This window comes from Brachionichthys hirsutus, chromosome 17 (assembly GCF_040956055.1).
Source record: "Brachionichthys hirsutus isolate HB-005 chromosome 17, CSIRO-AGI_Bhir_v1, whole genome shotgun sequence".
In the NCBI taxonomy this organism is placed as follows: Eukaryota; Metazoa; Chordata; class Actinopteri; order Lophiiformes; family Brachionichthyidae; genus Brachionichthys; species Brachionichthys hirsutus.
The window spans coordinates 7,225,288-7,245,971 of NC_090913.1; the positions used below are offsets into that span (position 1 = coordinate 7,225,288).

A 20,684-nucleotide genomic window follows, 5' to 3' on the forward strand; every position below is an offset into this window, starting at 1 on the left:
CCTGTGGATCGCATGAACAGTCCGTCTACGTGAGGATTGTTTTTTGAAAGACTGGGTTGTGTCCAAGTTTGCTCATATCCCAACCGATATGTCTCCCAACAACTGCTTGACAACAGCAGTTGTGCATGTAAACCCAGTCATAAATCAGAATACAAGTCCATATTTGGGTGTGTTTCCTTGTTCTGTTTCAGTCTTGCTGTGACACACACCCCGCCCCCCGTTTCTATCAGCTCATCTTTGATGTTCAGAGCGATGGATTTGGACCAGGAGAAACAGAACTCCGGGTAATGGCAGGGTTTTGAGACGAAACTTTACCCTGCAGAAAAAGCACAACAATAGAACACACCCCTCCTCCCCACCTTTCTGGAAATATGTCTCTCTTTCTGCCTCAGTCTACTCGCTTTGACCATATATGGTGAAGATCTAAAGCGAACGCTCATTGGTGGGTTGCGCAGGTAGCTGCCTCACCTTGCTTGGGTTATGCTGTGGTATGAGAAAAATGCACTTCATTGTTGTCATGCAAACATAAATTGGTCTTTGATTTCTTATTTACTTAACAAATACAATACCAGCAAACAAATGTCAAGTGACAACATAGTACCGGTATATTTGGAAAAAACACGAACATGAACTCAATTGTCACTAAAAACATTAACATGCAGGCACTTATGTGTTGGTTTGACTTGTCTGTTGTTGTTTTTTACATTTGTTTCCTCTCTCTATAGACAGTTTTATCTCTTGTATTATATTTCTACCTTGGACAGAACCGCAGTGCCACACCCCTGCTCCAGTTGCAGGTACAGAAGAGGCTCGTTCCTACGCACGCACGCACGCACACACACACACAATGTGCAGATCTTGTCAGGTTAGGTCACAGACACATCTTAAAACATATAATTGTGGGCTCCATGCAGATATTTAACCAGAATATATTCTGTAATACTGATAATCATTTAACTTTCAAATATAAAGATTTAACTGTCTTATCTATAAAATGTCAGATGGTTCTGTGAGCCAAAGCTATAAATTAAATACTAATTGTGAAATTAATCCGTTAATATAAATAGCTAAAGCAGTTTTTATTTTTCAGCTTCCTTGTGCTGTTTATTTTTGTTTTAGAAGGAACCTTGAGATTAAATACAAAATAATAATAATAATAATTGCAGGCTTTTTTACGTGAGCTCCTGAATGCAGCAGGGGAGGGCGGAGCTTTCATGTTACCTGTGAAAACTAAATGTGGGCGGAGTTAAGGTGCAGCCCCCCCTGCTGAGTGGCTGAAAAGAGACAGCGGAGAAGAAGGTTAAAGACAAGCGGTCGGGAGGAGACGTCATCATCGGCACCTTCTGCGTCCTGGAACAAAGCTGCCGGAGACTGTTCTCCAAGCACGGCCCGAGGAGAACCGAGAAGAACCGAGAAGAACCGAACTCACCTCCGGAGCCTGCAGCTGAAAACCAGGTGTGTTTCTGGTTCTTTTCTGCGGGTAGAGGGAAACTTTATTTACTTATCTGTTCTTTGGGTCTGACCTCAACCCGCAGACCGGACAGTTTAAAAAAAAAGTGCAGAAGCGTCTCATGAAAGGGATCATCCCTTAATGCGCGTTTATTGACGTCACCTGCGTTGCGTGTCGTGGTCGGGATCATATTTGCTCGTGGACACGCCCACACGTCACGACTGTGTGTCTGCAGGGTGCAGAATCACGCAAAAGTCACGCACCGTGTGTCAGGAAGTGTCGCGTGATGAGATAACAGAAAATCCATTCCTGTTCGGCTCAGAGACGAAACATCTTGCGCAATCCGGGTGAACTCTGACCTCTGTGACGGACACATTTACAGTGAGAGAAATCTTTTTATTCTCAGAATGCAGACCCCCCCCCTAAGACGTTGAAGATGAAGGCTGGAGAGGTTCGACTTGTCGTTCTGATCCACAGGGTGGTGGAGTTTGTCCACCTTCCTGAGGAAGTTGGCCCATTGGAGCCTTTCAACACGCGTGTGCGTGTTGAAAGGCTCCGGTGTGTTCTCCTTCTCGTATCTGACGCTCGGTCATCTCAGACCTGCTGCGGTTCCCCTCGAGAGAGAGAGAGAGAGTCTGAGCACATAATGAACTTAAGAGGGCCGCTGATGACATCTTCTGCGCTAATCCCTTTATCCCTCCCTTGATAAACACACGCTGTGGGTCCTCGTCTCTCCACGCTCACGCTGCTGCACAGAGGCAAAGCGCAGTATCTGCATTTAAAAAGAAGAGAAAGAAAAGAAGGCTCTTGCAGATACATTTTGACTTGATGGCGCAGCACACACGCCCTGCCGTCTGGACGTCACGCCTCCTCTGGCTGAGAGGACGCCACTAGGCCTGGCTCCAACGTGACTCTGTGTAAACTGAGGTGTGGACGTCATTATAATACTGCAGCGTTTTGAATGTTATTAGCAACTTAAGGAGTGTTTTCTTTAAATGTTCGCAGGGGATGTAGAATCTGTGTTTGCGTTTGCTTTTTCAGAGCGCGTTAGTTCTTTCTGACGCGAGTTATCGAGTCTCTTCTTCAGGGTGTGGTTGGAGATCAGAGACGTGTCTGTCTCTTGCCCAGACTTGCTCTCGGCATTCCTGGTTGCCTCTGCCTGGACGCACCTTCCAGCAGGACTTCTGCACCGAGCCGCTGTCCTCGAAGATGTGATGGTTTAAGGGATAATTGTATTTTGAAGTGGATCCAGATAAAGGGGAGGATTTGGGGGTTTTAAGATTTTTTTTTTTTTTTCATCCATTTGCTCTTCTAGTTGAGCCTATTTTATTTATTTGCTTTCCGTGTCGCTCTGTTTTGAGGAAACTGAAGTGGTAATGAACTAGTGCATAGTGCTTTTTCTGATTCATGTTTTACACTAGTTCAAGAAACTGAGACTTGGTTTTAATCTTTGGTGTCCATTATGTTAGAATGAGCATACCGGTCGGTTGTTTTTTGATTTGCAGCACCGAGTTCTACATAAAATAGTTGCAGTTTTAACAGAACTGTTCCAGAAAGTGTGTTAAAGGTAGAAACTTAGAGGGCTGTGGTGAAACAGTCTTTTGTTCTCTGTATTGTGGAGCCGCCAGAATAACTGTCGTAAACGGCAACTAAATGCACAGAGGCGGCGGGAAAAAAGCCCCTGGAGATCTCTGAGGGGCGTGAACAAAGATTTATGGGTTTGTTTAGATTAACCCGTGTGTTACCCTTCAGAAAAGTTACATCCATGACCCTTCAAGTGGACAAAAATGTCCATTCTCTAGTGTTAAGATTCCGGTGCGAAGACCAACGCTCTCAGCCGAAGAGGTCGTGGATCTCGCTCCAGCTCTCCGTCTAGAGGGAGGAGGGATTTCGCCTACGGACGGCTGCCCAGCTTCCTCTCACAGTGGGCTCGACAGGGAAGCCATATAGTAGTCCAAGCATCGCCTTGAATCCCGAAGTGTCCGTGTCAAAAAAAAGGTCACGGGGGGGGGGGGGGGGGGTTATTTTGACAAGCGGGGCTAATTTTGGTGTAAAAATCTCAATTTGAAGTCTGAAACTCCATTATTTGACCCTTCAAGTGGACAGCGTCCATAATGATGTCATTTAGCCGTTTAGAAATGTCACTATTTACTTATTCTGTCTAAAATCAGACTATTATGTGAAACATCTAATTCCTGTCCAAACATTGTAGGCGTTATCCATGATGTTGGAACCAAAAGTGTTGGTTCTTCTTATAATGTAATGGTGATGGATCTTTCCAAGAAAATTCTGAATCCATATGATGATATGGATCATGATCCATAATATGACTGGCTCGTCTGTACCCCTCAAAATACTTCCTTCTAAAGCCATACCATTACTCTTTGAATAGCCATGAAAATGCTACCTTGCTCTGTCCTTCAGCTACCATGACGGACGCGGACAAGTTCCTGTATGGGGACCGGAGTGGGGGGAATGACCCCCTGGCACAGGCCGACTGGGCCACCAAGAAGTTGGTGTGGGTCCCCTCCGAGAAGTGCGGCTTTGAGGCCGGCTCCATCAAGGAGGAGCGCGGAGATGAGTGCCTGGTGGAGCTGGCGGACTCGGGCAAGAAGGTGGAGAATGAATATGTTTGGGTTCACTTTAAACAGACTTGGGCAGGAGCGTCCCTACCTTACAGGTGTGGTTTCCTTAAATCTCAGGTGAACGTGAACAAGGATGACATTCAGAAGATGAACCCACCCAAGTTCAGCAAGGTGGAGGACATGGCGGAGCTCACCTGTTTGAACGAGGCGTCTGTGCTTCACAACCTGAAGCAGAGATACTACTCCGGACTGATCTACGTGAGTTTGGGTGGATGCACGGTTCTACCTGGTGCCATCGTCAAGTCTGCGTGAGCCTCAAAGCTCCTCTCTGACATTCACAGACGTACTCGGGTCTCTTCTGTGTGGTGGTCAACCCGTACAAGTATCTGCCCATCTACACTGAGGACATAGTCAACATGTACAAGGGAAGGAAGAGGCACGAGATGCCCCCTCACATCTACGCCATCACGGACACGGCCTACAGGAGCATGATGCAGGGTGCCACACTTTCAGTTTTCTAAAGACGCAATGGATCCACATTATTGTGGTTAAGCCGCAACTAATGATTACTCAATAGTTCTAACTAAATGATTCTGGTGAAAGTATATCAGGAAATAATGAAGTCCATGGATGTGATTTCTGTCTCTTCCCCTCAGATCGTGAGGACCAGTCCATCCTCTGCACGTAAGTCACTGTTCTCTAGCGGCCCGAGACTCCAGACTTGATGCATATTTCAGAACTGAAGCTTAGTTTTTGATTTTTAAGAGTTGGATCGGTGCTGTGACTCGTCTGATTGGTACCGTCTTTCTTTCCAGTGGAGAATCAGGAGCAGGGAAAACTGAAAATACCAAGAAAGTCATTCAGTTTCTCGCTCATGTTGCCTCATCTGTCAAGTCCAAGAAGGATCCGGTCAGTAAAACCGTGTATTATACTTTTTTTTTTTTTTTTTTTTTTCCATCATGTTAATAAACAACCTAAACATGAAATGTTTGATTTGGTTCCTGTCATGTGTGTTAAACCTTTTTTTTGCCTCTTCTCCATCAGAGCTCTGCAGTTCTGTCACATGTGAGTTCCTCCCCGAGTCCATGTGCATGTGTGATGGTTCATTATAATGCTCTGCTCTGTTAAATGGAAGGTTTTATTGGCTTGTGCTGGCTTTTTAAGGAATTGCCTCAAAATTTACAGAAAAGCGATAATCCATCCTTTTCAATTTTGCTGCCGAGAATTGGACAAGAAGATTTAATTTGATTTCATGTCCGTGTGCTAAATGGGATGCTAAACCCAGAAGCTGTAACTTGGCTTGTCATAAGAACTGTAAACGGGAGAATTCAAATGGCTAAATTTTCAATGTGTAAAAATTCTGCTGTGGATGTAGAGGATAAGTAAATGTTTCCTTAGCAGCTGTCTGAGAGCAGCATTTGAACAATAATCTTATGAGGTTTCTACTATTTAGTTTGTATGTATTCTCATGTAGAGTAACTTGATAGGGGTGTCATATTGCACTCCTGCATTTCCTTCGGGGGCTTTTAGCTAACAAACCTGTGCTTTTTCTTTTTTTTTTTTTTTTTTTTGTGGCATCTCGTCCTGCATGGACACAGAGGCTTAAGGGGATATATTTTGCGCTGCACTGTGGAAACTTGTCTCGGAATGTGCCGTGATTCAGTATTTGTACGTGCACGTATGAGTGTGTGCAATGATAATATACCTCACGGTAATTCTTTTGAAATTGCAGCCAGAAATATTTTTTAATACGCTGAACGTGTCGTTGCGCATGATTCTATTCACTGATGAAAGAGCGACGGCACTGCAAGGAAATGCATGTTTTAGAACTGGTCTGGAGCAATCTCTAGCACAGCGTCCGGTTGAACTGTTACTCTGGTAAAGAGCCGATTATAGAACTAATGCTGTGTCCTTGTCAGGGGGAACTGGAGAAACAGCTGCTGCAGGCAAACCCCATCCTGGAAGCGTTTGGCAATGCAAAAACTGTGAAGAACGACAATTCTTCAAGATTTGTATGAATTTAAGTGACCTTTTTAAATCTTTTTTTTAATTTTGATATAATCATTAAAATAATTGGATTTGTTTTCTCTTGTAGGGAAAATTCATCAGGATCAACTTTGACGTTAACGGATACATCGTTGGAGCCAACATTGATACCTGCATCCTTTTTAGAAATATACTCGCTGCTTCCTAAATTCTTTGGCACAGAGTTGATCGTGCCGAGAATCACTGATTCTAAAAAGAGACTCGATCCAACGAACCTTGGCAGGAGAGAGTGAACAGAATTGACATGTCAATTAGTTTCTGATACGACTCGATTATAATTAAAGTATCTACCATGTAAGCTTAATATTTTCTCAAACATTTTTTAAGATGGAAGATCCATGCAGGTGAAAGTGCCCATCTGTTTATTTCTGCTGCAGTCGATCACGTTTCCATCACCAACCTTCTGTCGTGCAGCTTTTGCCTTTCTTTGTCCTTGACTGAAATTTTCCAGACCTCTTGGAGAAGTCCCGGGCAATCCGACAAGCTAAAGAGGAGCGGAGCTTCCACGTCTTCTACTACATGCTGACGGGAGCAGGCGAAAAACTGCGCTGTGAGATTTGATCTAACCCAAGTAGATGATGGTCAGCCACTATTAAAAACTGAACATCCCATCTGTGATTAATGCTCGACTCTGTTTCACCATCTAGCCGAGTTGTGTCTGGAGGATTACAGCAAGTACCGTTTCCTGTCCTTTGGCAACGTGACCATTCCTGGCCAGCAGGACAAGGACCTGTTCACAGAGACCATGGAGGCCTTTAATATCATGAGCATCCCAGAGGAGGAAAGAATTGGTACTCGTCGTCTCGTTTGTTTATAGCTCTGTAGCGAATGACTTGTTTCCAGTATGAATTCGGCGGTTGCTTGGGGGAAAAAAATAATTGGAAAACCATTTTCCTTTGATATTTTTCTAATGCATTTTGTTAATAATTATTCTGTTCAAACTAAAGTTTTGTGTAGTTGTATAAATACTTTGCACATTGTTCATCAGCACGAGCTCGTTTTCCCTGCACAGTGAACTCTTTGTCTGACAGGTCTGCTGAAAGTGGTCTCAGCCGTACTGCAGATGGGAAACATGACTTTCAAGAAGGAGCGTCACTCTGACCAGGCCTCCATGCCTGATGACACTGGTGCATATTAGCCAGAAACTCGTTGTTTTCTCAAAACATCCCAGTTCATCAAGCATTTGCATTTACATCCTCCAACATAACCCTGCTTGTTTTACCCCCAGCTGCCCAGAAAGTGTGCCACTTGCTGAGTATCAATATGACAGAATTCACTCGAGCCATCCTGTCTCCCAGAATCAAGGTCTGCATCACAATCGGCGCAAGAAAATTCCTTGAAATTCAAAATGGGGAAATGTTTCATTATTTTGTTCTGCCCGAGGCAGATTTCTGCCTCTCGTCTGGCACGTAATGTATTGTCTAAACATGGAGACGCATTAATGGTGCTGGTGTTCAAATTTTGTTTTATTTTGAAATAAAACATGGCGCCATTTTCCATGTACATGTAATGATCATTTGGGAATCTATGAGATGTTCATTTCTCCTTGCAGGTTGGTAGGGACTACGTCCAGAAGGCCCAGACTCAGGAACAGGCAGAGTTTGCTGTAGAAGCTTTGGCAAAAGCCTCATATGAGAGGATGTTCCGCTGGCTGGTGCTGAGGATCAACAAGGCCCTGGACAAGACCAAGAGGCAGGGAGCGTCCTTCATTGGCATCCTGGATATTGCTGGATTTGAGATATTTGAGGTGAGGAGTTGTGTGCTGTTGAAGTTAACTTAGGATGTCTTATCCAAAGTTACACTTGTAGATCTGTAACTATTTAAATCTGTTTGATGCAGATTTTCATTTGCATCCAGATCAAATTGAGAACACGTTGCACACACCTTAAATCTTCCAAAAAGCAAAGGAGAATTGGCTAATACTAATGAATAAGAAGCTGTAACAAGTTTTTCTTTCTTTTTCTTATGAAGATTATACAGCTATAGAAAATAAATTATTCCAAACTAGTGAGTACTGTAATGCGTTTCCTAATTTTTCTGCTCTACAGTTGAACTCCTTCGAGCAGCTGTGCATCAACTACACCAATGAGAAGCTGCAGCAGCTCTTCAACCACACCATGTTCGTCCTGGAGCAGGAGGAGTACCAGAGGGAGGGCATCGAGTGGAACTTCATCGACTTCGGCCTCGACCTTCAGCCTTGCATTGACCTCATTGAAAAACACGTAAGATGTCTCCTTGTTAAAAATAGCGGCGCTTATCTGTGCTACTGATAGTTCAGCAGAAGGATCAGGTTAGAGCTTCCAGTCACTGTTAATATTTTCTGCGGGAAGGAAATTATATAATGCATGTAATGTTGAGAATTAAATGTTCATGGATCATTAAGCCAGCCGGGATGCCTTTGAATTGCAGATTTACATGTGTTTGTCATGTTTTTTTTTTTTTTTTCTGTCACAGTCCGGTCCTCCAGGGATCTTATCTCTGCTCGATGAAGAGTGCTGGTTTCCGAAAGCCACAGACAAGACCTTTGTTGCTAAAGTGGTTCAGGAGCAGGGAACCCACCCCAAGTTCCAGAAACCCAAGAAAATCAGTGATGATGCTGATTTCAGCGTTATGCACTATGCAGGAAAGGTGATTGATGACTGTGTTTGAAGATTTCTGCTTTTTTTATATTTGAACAAAGTGAAAGTTCCTCTGCACTCATTAAAAAAAAAACAGATGTGGACTTTAGTTGTTCCATCTATAACGTTGCACTTCTCCTGTCGCTCTGGTGCAGGTGGATTACAAAGCAGATGAATGGCTGATGAAAAATATGGATCCCCTGAATGAGTGTGTGGCGGCTCTGTTCAACCAGTCTGGGGACAAATTTACTGCCGATCTGTGGAAAGACAGTAAGTGCAATAACCGACTGATTCAAAGTGGATGTTTACGGTCAGCATAAATGTACATTTGTTCATGATTTTATTTTTCTGTGCACCTTATGGCACTTGACTTATTTTTTATGTGGCACCTTTTTTTTTAAAAGGGTACTGGAATGGCCAGAAAATGTTAAATGCTGAAAAACTAACACATAAGCCATAATATGTTTAAGGAGAGGCCTTCTGCTGGTTTGTCATAAGATCTGCAGTCAAGACGGCTGAAGAGTAACTCGGCATCTACATATACAAGATTTGACCAAACGAATTGACATAAGATTGTCCTCCTGCTCATCCTCACAGTGAACCATATTGTCGGCATGGATAAGGTGCCAGGAATGTCTGAGTCCTCCATTTCCATGTTTAAAAGCCGGAAGGGCATGTTCCGGACGGTGGGTCAGCTGTACAAGGAGCAGCTGGGTAACCTGATGGCAACGCTCCGGAACACCAACCCTAACTTTGTCCGCTGCATCATTCCTAACCACGAGAAGAAGGTATCAAGCAACAACCGACTGTCAGCCTTTCAGCTGCTGCAGCTATTGAATTAATGGTTCGAGTGAAGGACATTGATGCTCTGAGCTGAAGGGCACCAGTATTCTGGCGATGACAGATGTCTGAACTGAAGGCTTTCAGTCATGCAAACACATTGCTCTGCTTCATTTGACGTTTATGGATCCACCATTAAAAGATGAATCACACATTTTTATGTTGAATTATACAAGCTTATGTGTAACAGACCGATTTTGTACAGCCAATTAAAGGCAACTAGCCTTAGAAATGTCGACAAACGAATATCCATTATTATTTAACACAGAATATTTAATGGTTTGTTTTGTCTTCAGGCAGGTAAACTGGAGCCCCACTTGGTCCTCGACCAGTTAAGGTGCAACGGAGTCCTTGAGGGGATTCGCATCTGCAGACAGGGCTTCCCGAACCGCATTGTCTTTCAAGAGTTCAGACAGAGGTAACCTAAAATTCCATCTGTCAAAACATTTTCAAATTCGTCTATTTAAACGGCTTATAAAAGATGTTTAATTCTAAAAGACGGCTACGACCTGTAATTTAACATGTAGGAGAAGGAGCTGGGCTTCTGTATTTTATCTCTGCTTGTCTCTCTCTCTCGCTCTCAGGTATGAAATCCTCACGCCTAATGCCATCCCAAAAGGCTTCATGGATGGCAAGCAAGCCTGTGAGCGCATGGTAAGAACAGTAAATCTGGGAAATGGAGTAAGCAGGTGATCAGAGGGGGAAAAATGGCTCACTCTGCCCCGTTCTAGCTTCAGTTCACATCACTGAATCACTTCCTTCATGTCAGATCAAGGCCCTGGACCTGGACCCAAACCTGCACCGCATTGGTCAAAGTAAAGTGTTCTTCAGAACTGGAGTCCTGGCCCAACTGGAGGAGGAGCGAGACGTGAAGATCACCGATGTGATCATCAGCTTCCAGGCCTGGTGCAGAGGACATCTGGCCCGCAGGTATGAAAGACCAACTCGATCCATACCAGTGAAAATGGTTCACTGATATGTGACGTGAGAAAACCGATCAGTGAAATGTTATTTACTCCCGTCCCTCTAGAGCTTTCGCTAAGAGACAGCAGCAGCTGATAGCCATGAAGGTTATACAGAGGAACTGTACAGCGTACCTCAAACTCAGGAACTGGCAGTGGTGGAGACTCTTCACAAAGGTATGAGATTGATGTTGCTTCTACCAGCAGGACAAATGGAGAAAGTGAAAGGAAGCCCTCTCCTTTCCCGCCTTACCGCTACTAAGGTGCCCTTATAATAAAGCCCTCCAGCCCAGTTTCAGGTGGTCCCATAGAAATTATATTGCACTACTCCAATCTTGATTTGTGGACACATTTAAGAAATTAAGATCGTGACATGGCATCATCTTCAGTCTTATAAACGCACGTCTTCCTTGCTTTGTGCGGAGAACACAATTACCATGGTTTGATACTCTTAATTTTATTGATGCTGAGTAATGTGTTTTTGTTTTCTTCATCTAGGTGAAGCCGCTGCTGCAAGTCAGCCGACAGGAGGAGGAGATGCTGGCCAAAGAAGATGAGCTGGCCAGGGTGAAGGAGAGGCAACTGCAGGCTGATGAGCAGCTCAAAGAATACGAGTCCAAGCAGCAACAGGTGGGGCTTTCCACTGGTGGTCAATTTAATGTAAAAGTCAGACCTGATCACCACTAAGGTGTATTTTCATATTGACATACTTCTGAATGATGCAGCTCTTGCTTTGACCCTTCTAGCTGCATGCTGAAAAGTTAGCCCTTCAAGAGCAGCTGCAGGCGGAGACGGAGCTCTTTGCGGAGGCCGAGGAGATGAGAGTTCGTCTGGACACCAGGAAGCAGGAGCTGGAGGACATCCTGCATGACCTGGAGTCTCGCCTGGAGGAGGAGGAGGAGAGGACCGCTTCACTGCACACGGACAGGAAGAAGATGGTGCAGAACATCACGGTCAGTAAACTCTTGTTGGGGGGGTGAGGAGGAGGAGGAGGAGGAGGAGGAGGAAAGTGCATTTACATTGCCAATTGTTTGCATTGTTTATCTAGGACCTGGAGCAACAGCTGGATGAAGAGGAGGCAGCCAGACAGAAGATCCAGCTGGAGAAGGCCGGTGTGGATTCCAAGCTGAAGAAGCTGGACGAGGAGGTCATGATGTTGGATGACCAGTACAACAAGCTCCTCAAGGTCTCGTCTATTGTCATTTGGCCCGGTGGTAAAAGTGCATGGAAGATGAGATGGAACAATCACGCATGAGATGGGTAATTATTTTTATTTGTTTTATCCTTAGGAAAAGAAACTTATGGAGGAGAGAGTTTCAGAGTTCTCCTCCAACCTGGCTGAAGAGGAAGAGAAGTCGAGAAGTTTGCAGAAACTTAAGAACAAACACGAAGCCATGATCACAGATTTAGAGGGCGAGTATTTGTTTTTCATCTGAACCACTAAAGAGTGTCCTAATGTTTCTCATGCATTTTGTTTCCTACCATCAAAGTCCCTAAAAAGAGGTCGCAGGGTGTAAAACCATTTTGCAGGACTGTATAATTCTTGTTGACCTATTAATTTATATATTCTGTTGGATGTTTATTGTCCCTGAGCTGTGTGTGTGTGTGTGTGTGTGTGTGTGTGTGTGTGTGTGTGTGTGTGTGTGTGTAATATAGCTCACAAAAACCATGGTTGATTGAGAATGAAGGTAGTTGTTCGTTTTTTTTTTTTTTCCTTGGGAATAATCAGTTTTAAATGGCTACGAATTTGACTTGTTCCGTCTCCTCGCACACAGATCGTCTAAGAAAGGAGGAGAAGGTGCGTCAGGAGTTGGAGAAGAACCGTCGTAAATTGGAGGGAGACTCCACTGATCTCAATGACCAGCTTGCAGAACTGCAGTCTCAGATTGACGACCTCCGAGCTCAGCTGGCTAAAAAGGAGGAGGAGCTTCATGCTGCACTGGCCAGGTTAACGCCACTACCAAAACCTATTCCACTTTAAAATAAATTGCATATTGTCAGTCGGACTGTTTCGAAGGATCGCTTCATTCATCCAGAAGCGTTCAAGTTGTTCGGCCCTGCTTGGGAAGCAGATGCACTTTTGTCATTTGCAGAACTTCTCTGAAGAGACGTTTACATTAAGGACCTGCATGTCAATCTCACTGCTCCTCTTTTGTTTCATCCCCAGGGTTGAGGAGGAGGCAGCAGCCAAGAATATGAAAGAGAAGAAGGTCAGAGAGCTGGATGCTCACAATGCCGAGCTGCTGGAAGATCTTGAGATCGAGAAGCAGTCACGCGCTAAAGCCGAGAAACAGCGCAGAGACCTGGCAGAAGAGCTGGAAGCCCTCAAGACCGAGCTCCTTGACACTTTGGACAGCACGGCAACACAGGAGGAACTGAGGTAACAGCCGAGATTCTGTATGGCTAGAAGTTGCCATCAAAAGTGTTTTTATTGATTTAAATAAACTTCAGAGACACTAAATCTGAGACCAGAGTCACTCTATTGTTAGGAGTTCATAATTCCTCTGAATGTCGGACCTACTGAAGGTGCGTAATCAAATTGATTATATCAATGTTTGTGATAAATTTGAGCCATGTTGGATACATTGAAATTACTAGAAGAGCACTCAGAGTGCAGACCTCCACCAAGCAGCTCATTCCCCTCCTAATTGGATTTACACCGTCCACATGGTGATCTGGATCGTCATCAAAAGGTTCTAAATTGTTCATGCCATCTTTATACACCAAACATGAAAAGTAAAAAGTTAATCGGAGTTGTGGTATTTTTGACAGATTTTTGAATCTGTAAATTGTTTTTTGTTACAATGTAAGATTTTTTTCCTGACTCCATTCTGGATCAGATCCAGACGAAATTCAGTGGTGAGGTAGAGATCCCCACCCTACATTGTGTCAAATTCCTTAAACATCGGTCAATAATCAACCGAATATTTCACCCAGATCCGTAACTTTTTGAGTTGTGTTGCTAACAGACGAACCAATGCCGGTAATTACAGAACTTCCACCTTGGTGACAGTAATAAGGCTCTGAAGGCAACATCATTATGCAAAGATCTACAAATTTCCTCTTCCTCTCTAGGTCCAAGCGTGAGATGGAGGTTGTCCACCTGAAGAAGAATATAGATGAGGAGGCAAAAAACCACGAGCGCCAGATAGCTGAAATGAAAGAGCGGCACAATCGAACGTTCGACGAGCTCAATGAGCAGCTGGAACAAGTGAAAAGGGTAAGGATGGAGGAGGCCATAGGAGGGAGGAGACGCCAATGCGTGACAGACCTTTAAATAACACGGGTACTGTGTGGCACTCCTGCAGAGCAAAGTGTCAGTGGAGAAATCCAAGCAGGCCCTGGACAGCGAGTGGAACGAGCTGCAGATTGAAATGAAGACTCTGACGCAAAACAAAGAAGAGTCCGAACACCGTCGCAAGAAGGCTGAAGCCCACGTTCAAGAACTGCAAGTCAAGTACACAGAAAGTGACCGATCCAGGCAGGGGTTCGAGGAAAAGTCTGCCAAGTTGCAGGTACGGCTTTCGAGTCCCTTCCAGGGCGGGCGACTGAGTGAATGTCCGTGTTGAAGTGAAACGCCGGGAGGTGGTGGAGGAGGAACGTTCGTCACGATGTCTCTGAGGATTGATGAAGCGTTGGTGTTGAGTTGCGTCAGTGAATAACTGTCTCTCTGTCGGGTCTCCAGTTGGACCTGGACAATGCCAACCAGGCGCTGAGTGACGCCGAGTTCAATAACAGCAAAACCAGCAAAGAACTTTCTGCAGTCAACTTTCAGCTGCAGGACGCTCAGGTACGCACAGACGAGTGGCTTCTGACTACTGCTGCCATTTCCATCCTCTAATCTCACAGCAGGCCCACTGTAGATGAAATTACTTCTGTTAAATAGCTTTTTACGTCACAACATTGTCAGTATTTTGTCCTTAGTTTTTAGCGCATGCCATGTGTTGTGCTGTTTGTTTCTGCATCTCATCATCTTGTGCGTAACACACTCACTGAGCTAATTTGAGGCGATGCTGAGCGTTGATGACTAGTTTATTCAGTGTTTAGTTCTCCTTTTGAGGACTAGTTGATTGCAATTCTTTTTTTATTAATGTTTGAAAAGTTTCTGTTGTGATGAACAAGAAAATGCTACAATTCTGAACCTTCCTCTCAGAACTAATATTACATTGTTACAGTATTTAAGCATAAAGACTGGGAAGAGTGAGCGCGGACCCGCATGTTGGCATCAAAATATGCATAAAATACACTCGTACGGTCCTTCCCTCCACCTGGTGTGCAGCCGTTGTCTTACGTAGCACAATAGTGATATTTTCAAATTAAAGAAATGGTCTTTTCCTGGTTGAGGTGAGTCTTCTTTTGTTCCTGGGTCTCCAGTGATCCTTTCATAAGTCTCCCTCTACTGAGGATCTAGGGACAGATTTACCCATCAGGCAGTGTTGCAAGACGAGTGTGTATACTACACCGACTGCTGGAAGCGACGCAGACTCAATGTCTCTGGCTTTTCATGGTGCAAATTCACCAAAATATAATAAAATGTGAAGTGAAAATTGGGTGAATAGCAGCGTTCAAAGCACATGCTTTTGTGAAGTTGTTTGCTTTCCCTTTTCTTAACTTCAGGACCTGCTCGCAGAGGAGTCTCGTCAGAAGGTTTCCCTCTCCTGCCGCCTGAAGCAGATGGAAGACGAGCAAAGTGGCCTCCGGGAGATGCTGGAGGAAGAAGAGGAGAGCAAGAAAAACCTGGAGAGGCAGAGTTCCAGTCTGCAGGGCCAGGTCGGTGCACAGATACACACTTTCGGTGGACTTCTCATAAATGCATCGTTCACTAAAGAATGATGGCTCCTAAAAGATCATCGATGCGTTTCTTTACGTCTACCGTCTACTTTTTCAGCTCAAGGAAGGCCTTGTTCTCTGTTGCAGCATTGGTTCATTCGGTGGGGGTCAACTCTTTTTCTTGTCCTCAGCTGGCAGAGATGAAGAAGAAGCTAGACCAGGAGGTCCTATCCCTGGAGGGGGCGGAGGAGGGGCGGAAGCGATTTCAGAGGGAGCTGGACAGCGTGACGTTGCAACTGGAGGAGAGAACGGCAGCCAACGACAAACTGAACAAGACAAAAACGCGTCTGCAGCAAGAGCTGGATGACCTGATACTGGACCAGGACCATCTGAGACAGATCGTCTTCAACCTGGAGAAGAAGCAGAAGAAGTTTGACCAGGTAGCCTTTCTGTGTGTGTGTGTGTGTGTGTGTGTGTGCACACCACAAAGACAAACTGTGCACTGAAGGGCGTTTGAGATTTTCTTTATTTAAAAATAAAGATATTGGAGAGAGAAAATCGGACAAATGTTGCAGCTGAAATTATTTATGAATGGTCGTAGGAAACGGCGATCAAATATGAAACGCCTCTTTCTCTTCCCGTAGATGTTGGCCGAGGAGAAAGCCATCTCTACTCAGCAGGCAGAGGAGCGAGACAAGGCCGAGGCTGAGGCTCGGGACAAGGAAACGAGAATGCTGATGCTGGTCCGTGAGCTGGACACCATGACGGAAAGGAAAGACGAGTTGGACCGGACCAATAAGACGATCAAAGCCGATATGGAAGATTTGGTCTCCTCCAAGGATGATGTTGGCAAAAGTGTAAGAGGATACGCCGGTTCATTTTTTGTTGAGAGCTGCAATGATATTTATGTAATCGCCGGCATTTGTCAGACCGTCTGTTGGCAAGAGAACCCAAAGTTCTGGTTGGATCTTGATGACATTTTCAGGAAATGTTGGGACTGTTACCAGGAACAGATTTAAAATGTTGGTGCTGCCTGCACTATTGCCCTCAGCAAAAGTTACATTTTCACTGTTTTTAAAATGCTGACTGTGTAGCGCTGCATCCTTGTCCACAGGTTCATGAGCTGGAGAGGTCAAACCGTGCCATGGGTCAGCAGCTGCTGGAGATGAAGACTCAGGTGGAGGAGCTGGAGGACGAACTCCAGGCTACAGAGGATGCCAAACTGCGTCTGGAGGTCAACATGCAGGCCATGAAGGCCCAGTTTGACCGAGACCTGCAGACCAGAGATGAGCAGGGAGAGGAGAGAAGGAAACAGCTTGTTAAACAGGTTCCCACATCATCGCATGCATGATTGTCAAAGTTAAAATCACGGTTTGACTGCTTGCATGTCCTTTTTCTCTCCCAGTTGCGAGAGATGGAATCTGAGATGGAGGATGAACGCAGGCAGCGCAGTCAGGCCCTCGCCTCTAAGAAAAGACTGGAGATGGACCTGGGAGAGCTGGGATTCCAGATTGAGAGTGCCAACAAGGGCCAGGATGAGGCTGTCAAACAGGCGAAAAAGCTCCAGGTAGAATGGGAGCGCACACACACAAACATGCAACCGCAGCCTGACGCATTATTTGTTTGCGGGAACCAAATCACTTCAGAATATTAAGAACCTAATTTTGGTTGTCGGGATGCGTATTCTATAGGCTCAGATGAAAGATCTGCTGAGAGAGCTGGAAGAGTTGCGTTTGTCCAGAGACGAGGCTGCCAACCAGGTCAAGGAGACTGAGAAGAAACTCAAAGCGATGGAGAGCGATGCCCTGAACTTCCAAGAGGTATGACACTGGTTTTCACTGGAACACGGGTCATTTTGTCTTTTTTAAAGCATGCAGTGTATGTAATGCATGCAGTTTACAGGTAGCAGCTCCTGCTGAATCGGGCTTATTTTGCGTTTGTCTTCCTGCTCTCTCAGGAACTGGCTAATACAGAGAGACTCAAGAGACAGATTCAGGCTGAGAGAGATGAGCTCCAGGATGAGGTTAACGGCAGCAACACCAAGAAGTACGAATCGGTCGCGGTGTTTTAGTTCGTCTCCGTAAACTACATGGTGTCTTTCTGTCCAATCACATCACTCCTGTTCCTCACTTGCTGTTTCCAGTTCACTGCTGGCGGATGATAAGAGGAAGCTGGAGACTCGAATCGCCCAAATGGAGGAGGAGCTGGAGGAAGAGCAGCTCAACATCGAGATGGTCAACGATCGCCTGAAGAGAAGCACGCAGCAGGTTTAAGGAACAACAAATTATAAAAATCTAAGTTTATTGGGACAAAATCTTTACAAAAGAATGATTTGGGAGTGTTTCAGACCAGAAGATGATTGACTTTCTCTGTGCTTTACTTCATCAATGTCTCTCTTTGCTTCCGACATTAGACTGACCAGTTGAACACAGAGCTGGCGGCAGAGCGAAGCTCCAGCCAGCAACTGGAGGGGGCACGGTCCCAATTAGATCGGCAGAACAAGGAGCTGAAACTCAAGCTGCAGGAGCTCGAGGTGACCATTAAGTCCAAGTACAAATCCTCCATTACCAGTCTGGAGGCCAAGATAGGTCAGCTGGAAGAACAGCTGGACGTGGAGTCAAAGTGAGTGTGACATGATGCTTATGGAGGCGATGGCCAGTTGGCACATAAACCACTTCTAACAAATTGAGATGTTTTCTGACCTCCATTTCTGTTTTAACCCCAGTCATAGTAGCTAAAATTTTTGAGTGAAGCAAATCCTTAAATTGTAGATTTTCAATGAGTAAAATAATAAAGCAAAATATTTTATTTATATAAAGCTTATATATTTCAATGGCTTTTTGACCAAGCAGAGCCTAGAGACCTGTAATTCAGGAGAGGTGGCCGTTTCAAATGACAGATGCTGGATTGGTGACACTGACCTTTGCTTCTAATTTTGAAACTGATCATTTCATGTTTTTTTATATTCTAAAAGAATTAAGATTTGGAAAAAACAATTCCCTGCAGGCACAAATATCAACTTAGTGGTTTACTGTATGGCCAAAATATAAAGATTATGCTTCACACATCCAAAGCCATTTCACTTTCAGCATCACAAATGTGGACAAACATGTAAAATGAGACTGGCATAGAATTGTGATGACTTTATTTATTTATTTTTATGCAACTTTTACAAATTTTCAGTGAAGTCTCAAGACTGCATCAATTTCTGACTGAATCTTCTTTCCTGCTGGTTTCAGGGAGCGTCAGCAGGCGTCGAGGCTGGCCAGGCGGACGGAGAAGAAGCTCAAAGAGGTGCTGCTACAGGTTGATGACGAGAGGCGCACCGCGGATCAATACAAAGACCAGGTATGGCCCATCACCAGAAATTCACTTCCAGATTGATTAAAGGAGAGAGGAATCATACTTCTAGTTTGATCCCAAATCGAATCTTTGCTGACCTTCTTGTTGCCTCAACCAAGAGTTTCTGTTTAGCATAATGTAAGAATAATATTTATAAATGAAATAAAATGTCTGATTTTCATTCATTGCAATGTAGATTGCATCGTACAAGAAAGGGAGATATGAAATGTATTGTCTTCGTTTCTCATAATTTTTAATTCCCTCAACCTTTTTTGATTCTTGGTTAGCAGAAAATTAATATTTAATCTTAAAAGTGGTTGCGATCGGTCAATCATTACATGGATATCTTTATGTTCACGTCGATAATAGTAATTGACCCGCTGTCTTGGCACTAAAAGAACCGTCTCTGTGCAGATGGAAAAGACTAACAGCCGAATGCGCCAGCTGAAGCGTCAGCTGGAGGAGGCGGAGGAGGAGGTGACGCGAGCCAACGCCTCCCGCAGGAAGTTGCAGAGGGACCTGGATGATGTGACGGAGTCGGCAGACTCGATGAACCGTGAAGTCAGCACTCTGAAGAGCAGGCTCAGGTACAGGTTTCTTACGTTCATTGTCCCTTCTTGGCTCATTTTCAAAATAAAACGGAATTTAACATTTAATGAGAGAAAAAAAGCTAAATATTTGCAGACAACTTGTCAAAGTTAAAAATACTTCACCCATGAAAACGGTGTTTTCTGTGCCATGGGGGAACTCCATCAGTGTAGCGTTCTGGGATCCAGGGTTTCGGTCTCTGAGCTGTTTGGAAGGATAAAAAATGTCACCAAATCTGGATTTGAGCTTTTATAACTTTTTAATTTGCAACAGGCGTGTCTCCCAGTTTAGGGGAAAGATGATTTTCTGCTTCAGTTTTGATTTATACACTAAATGTTGGTCTACATATTCAACCATTCTTCATTTTGTCTTTCCTATTTGTTTAATCTGCAGACGTGACTTGCCTTTACATACCGGTATGCGCCGTACTACGAACCGCTCTGGCCTGGACAGCGATGAGGACGTGGACGTGCCGACCGAAACAACTGAGCCTGCAGCAGAGTGACCGGAGCAGGGCCAAACATTAAATGTAATCCTATAACGGCCACAGCCGATATGCATATGTGGTAAATGTTTTGCCATGCAGTTATTATGAGACTTTTTTTTTTTTATAGCCTTACTCTTTTTTTCCATATACATTTACATTTGGCCAAATAATCAAGCAAATCTCAGTGAATGTATTGCGTTATTACATTCTGGAAACAACACTGGACATTTTTACTCTTTTGCACACAAACAATGGGTCTTTGGGGAGTTTAGATGCTTGTGAGTCTGCGGTCTCCCTTTTCAAGTGGCAGAAATCTGTACTGTATTACATGCTATTACTCTCACATTTATCCTTATCAGTTTAAATGTCAACCGGTGTTTCACAATGCCAACACGAATCGGATGATTACGCAAATGATTTAGTTGAAATGCATCACTGATGGTGAGATTGTTGTTGGTTGATGTCATTGCTCACCGGTTTTACACTTTTTTTCACTGGTGGTGGATTTGTCATGTTGTAGTTCTCATATATTTTGTGCTCTGCTTTGCACAGTCTGTGTGTGTGTGAGGGGGGTCCAGGAAAGTTTTTCTAGTGTTGAATTCTCCATAGTAGATCAAGTTTGATGAGATTAGGCTGTATTCTCAAATTGGTACACGTCATATGATGCCAATATTTGAAAGCAATCGTATATTTTATTCAATGAAATAAAATGAGTCTTGAATGCAAAGGCGTTCGTGTGAGTTCAGTTTTTTTGTTTTGTTTGCTGTCTGTGAAAATAAAAGGTGTTGACACCATTAAGATATTTAATAGCAGTCAGATACACCGGGCTGGAGTTCCCCTTTTGCGCCTCTCAGCAGTTTCTCTGGAACATCCAATGTCTTAAAAATAGAACTAAATGAGTTTGGATCTTTGAATGAAAATGAAAGAGTTCAGGACATTTAGACTCGGCTCTATATTTGAGCTTTATTTTATTTTTTTATTGGGCATATCACTTGA

General features: G+C 44.2%; 1 protein-coding gene across 1 annotated transcript; it reads left to right on the forward strand.

Annotated features, from left to right (window-relative positions):
- Positions 1–3,879: 3,879 nt before the first annotated feature.
- LOC137906323 (myosin-9-like) lies at positions 3,880–20,406 on the forward strand. The gene is made up of 42 exons (XM_068750572.1): positions 3,880–4,065; positions 4,153–4,293; positions 4,377–4,533; positions 4,692–4,719; positions 4,851–4,944; positions 5,080–5,100; positions 5,955–6,047; positions 6,131–6,194; positions 6,533–6,631; positions 6,729–6,872; positions 7,113–7,208; positions 7,310–7,386; positions 7,634–7,828; positions 8,130–8,303; positions 8,536–8,709; positions 8,855–8,969; positions 9,297–9,487; positions 9,836–9,957; positions 10,124–10,193; positions 10,309–10,469; positions 10,570–10,678; positions 11,000–11,131; positions 11,248–11,454; positions 11,550–11,687; positions 11,791–11,914; positions 12,277–12,448; positions 12,669–12,881; positions 13,577–13,721; positions 13,810–14,016; positions 14,187–14,291; positions 15,119–15,271; positions 15,463–15,711; positions 15,916–16,128; positions 16,386–16,598; positions 16,677–16,838; positions 16,963–17,091; positions 17,229–17,317; positions 17,415–17,538; positions 17,685–17,893; positions 18,511–18,619; positions 19,028–19,200; positions 19,595–20,406. Exons 1-42 carry the CDS (start codon positions 3,880–3,882, stop codon positions 19,704–19,706), a joined length of 5,889 nt encoding a protein of 1,962 aa, XP_068606673.1. The 3' UTR covers positions 19,707–20,406.
- Positions 20,407–20,684: the final 278 nt, after the last annotated feature.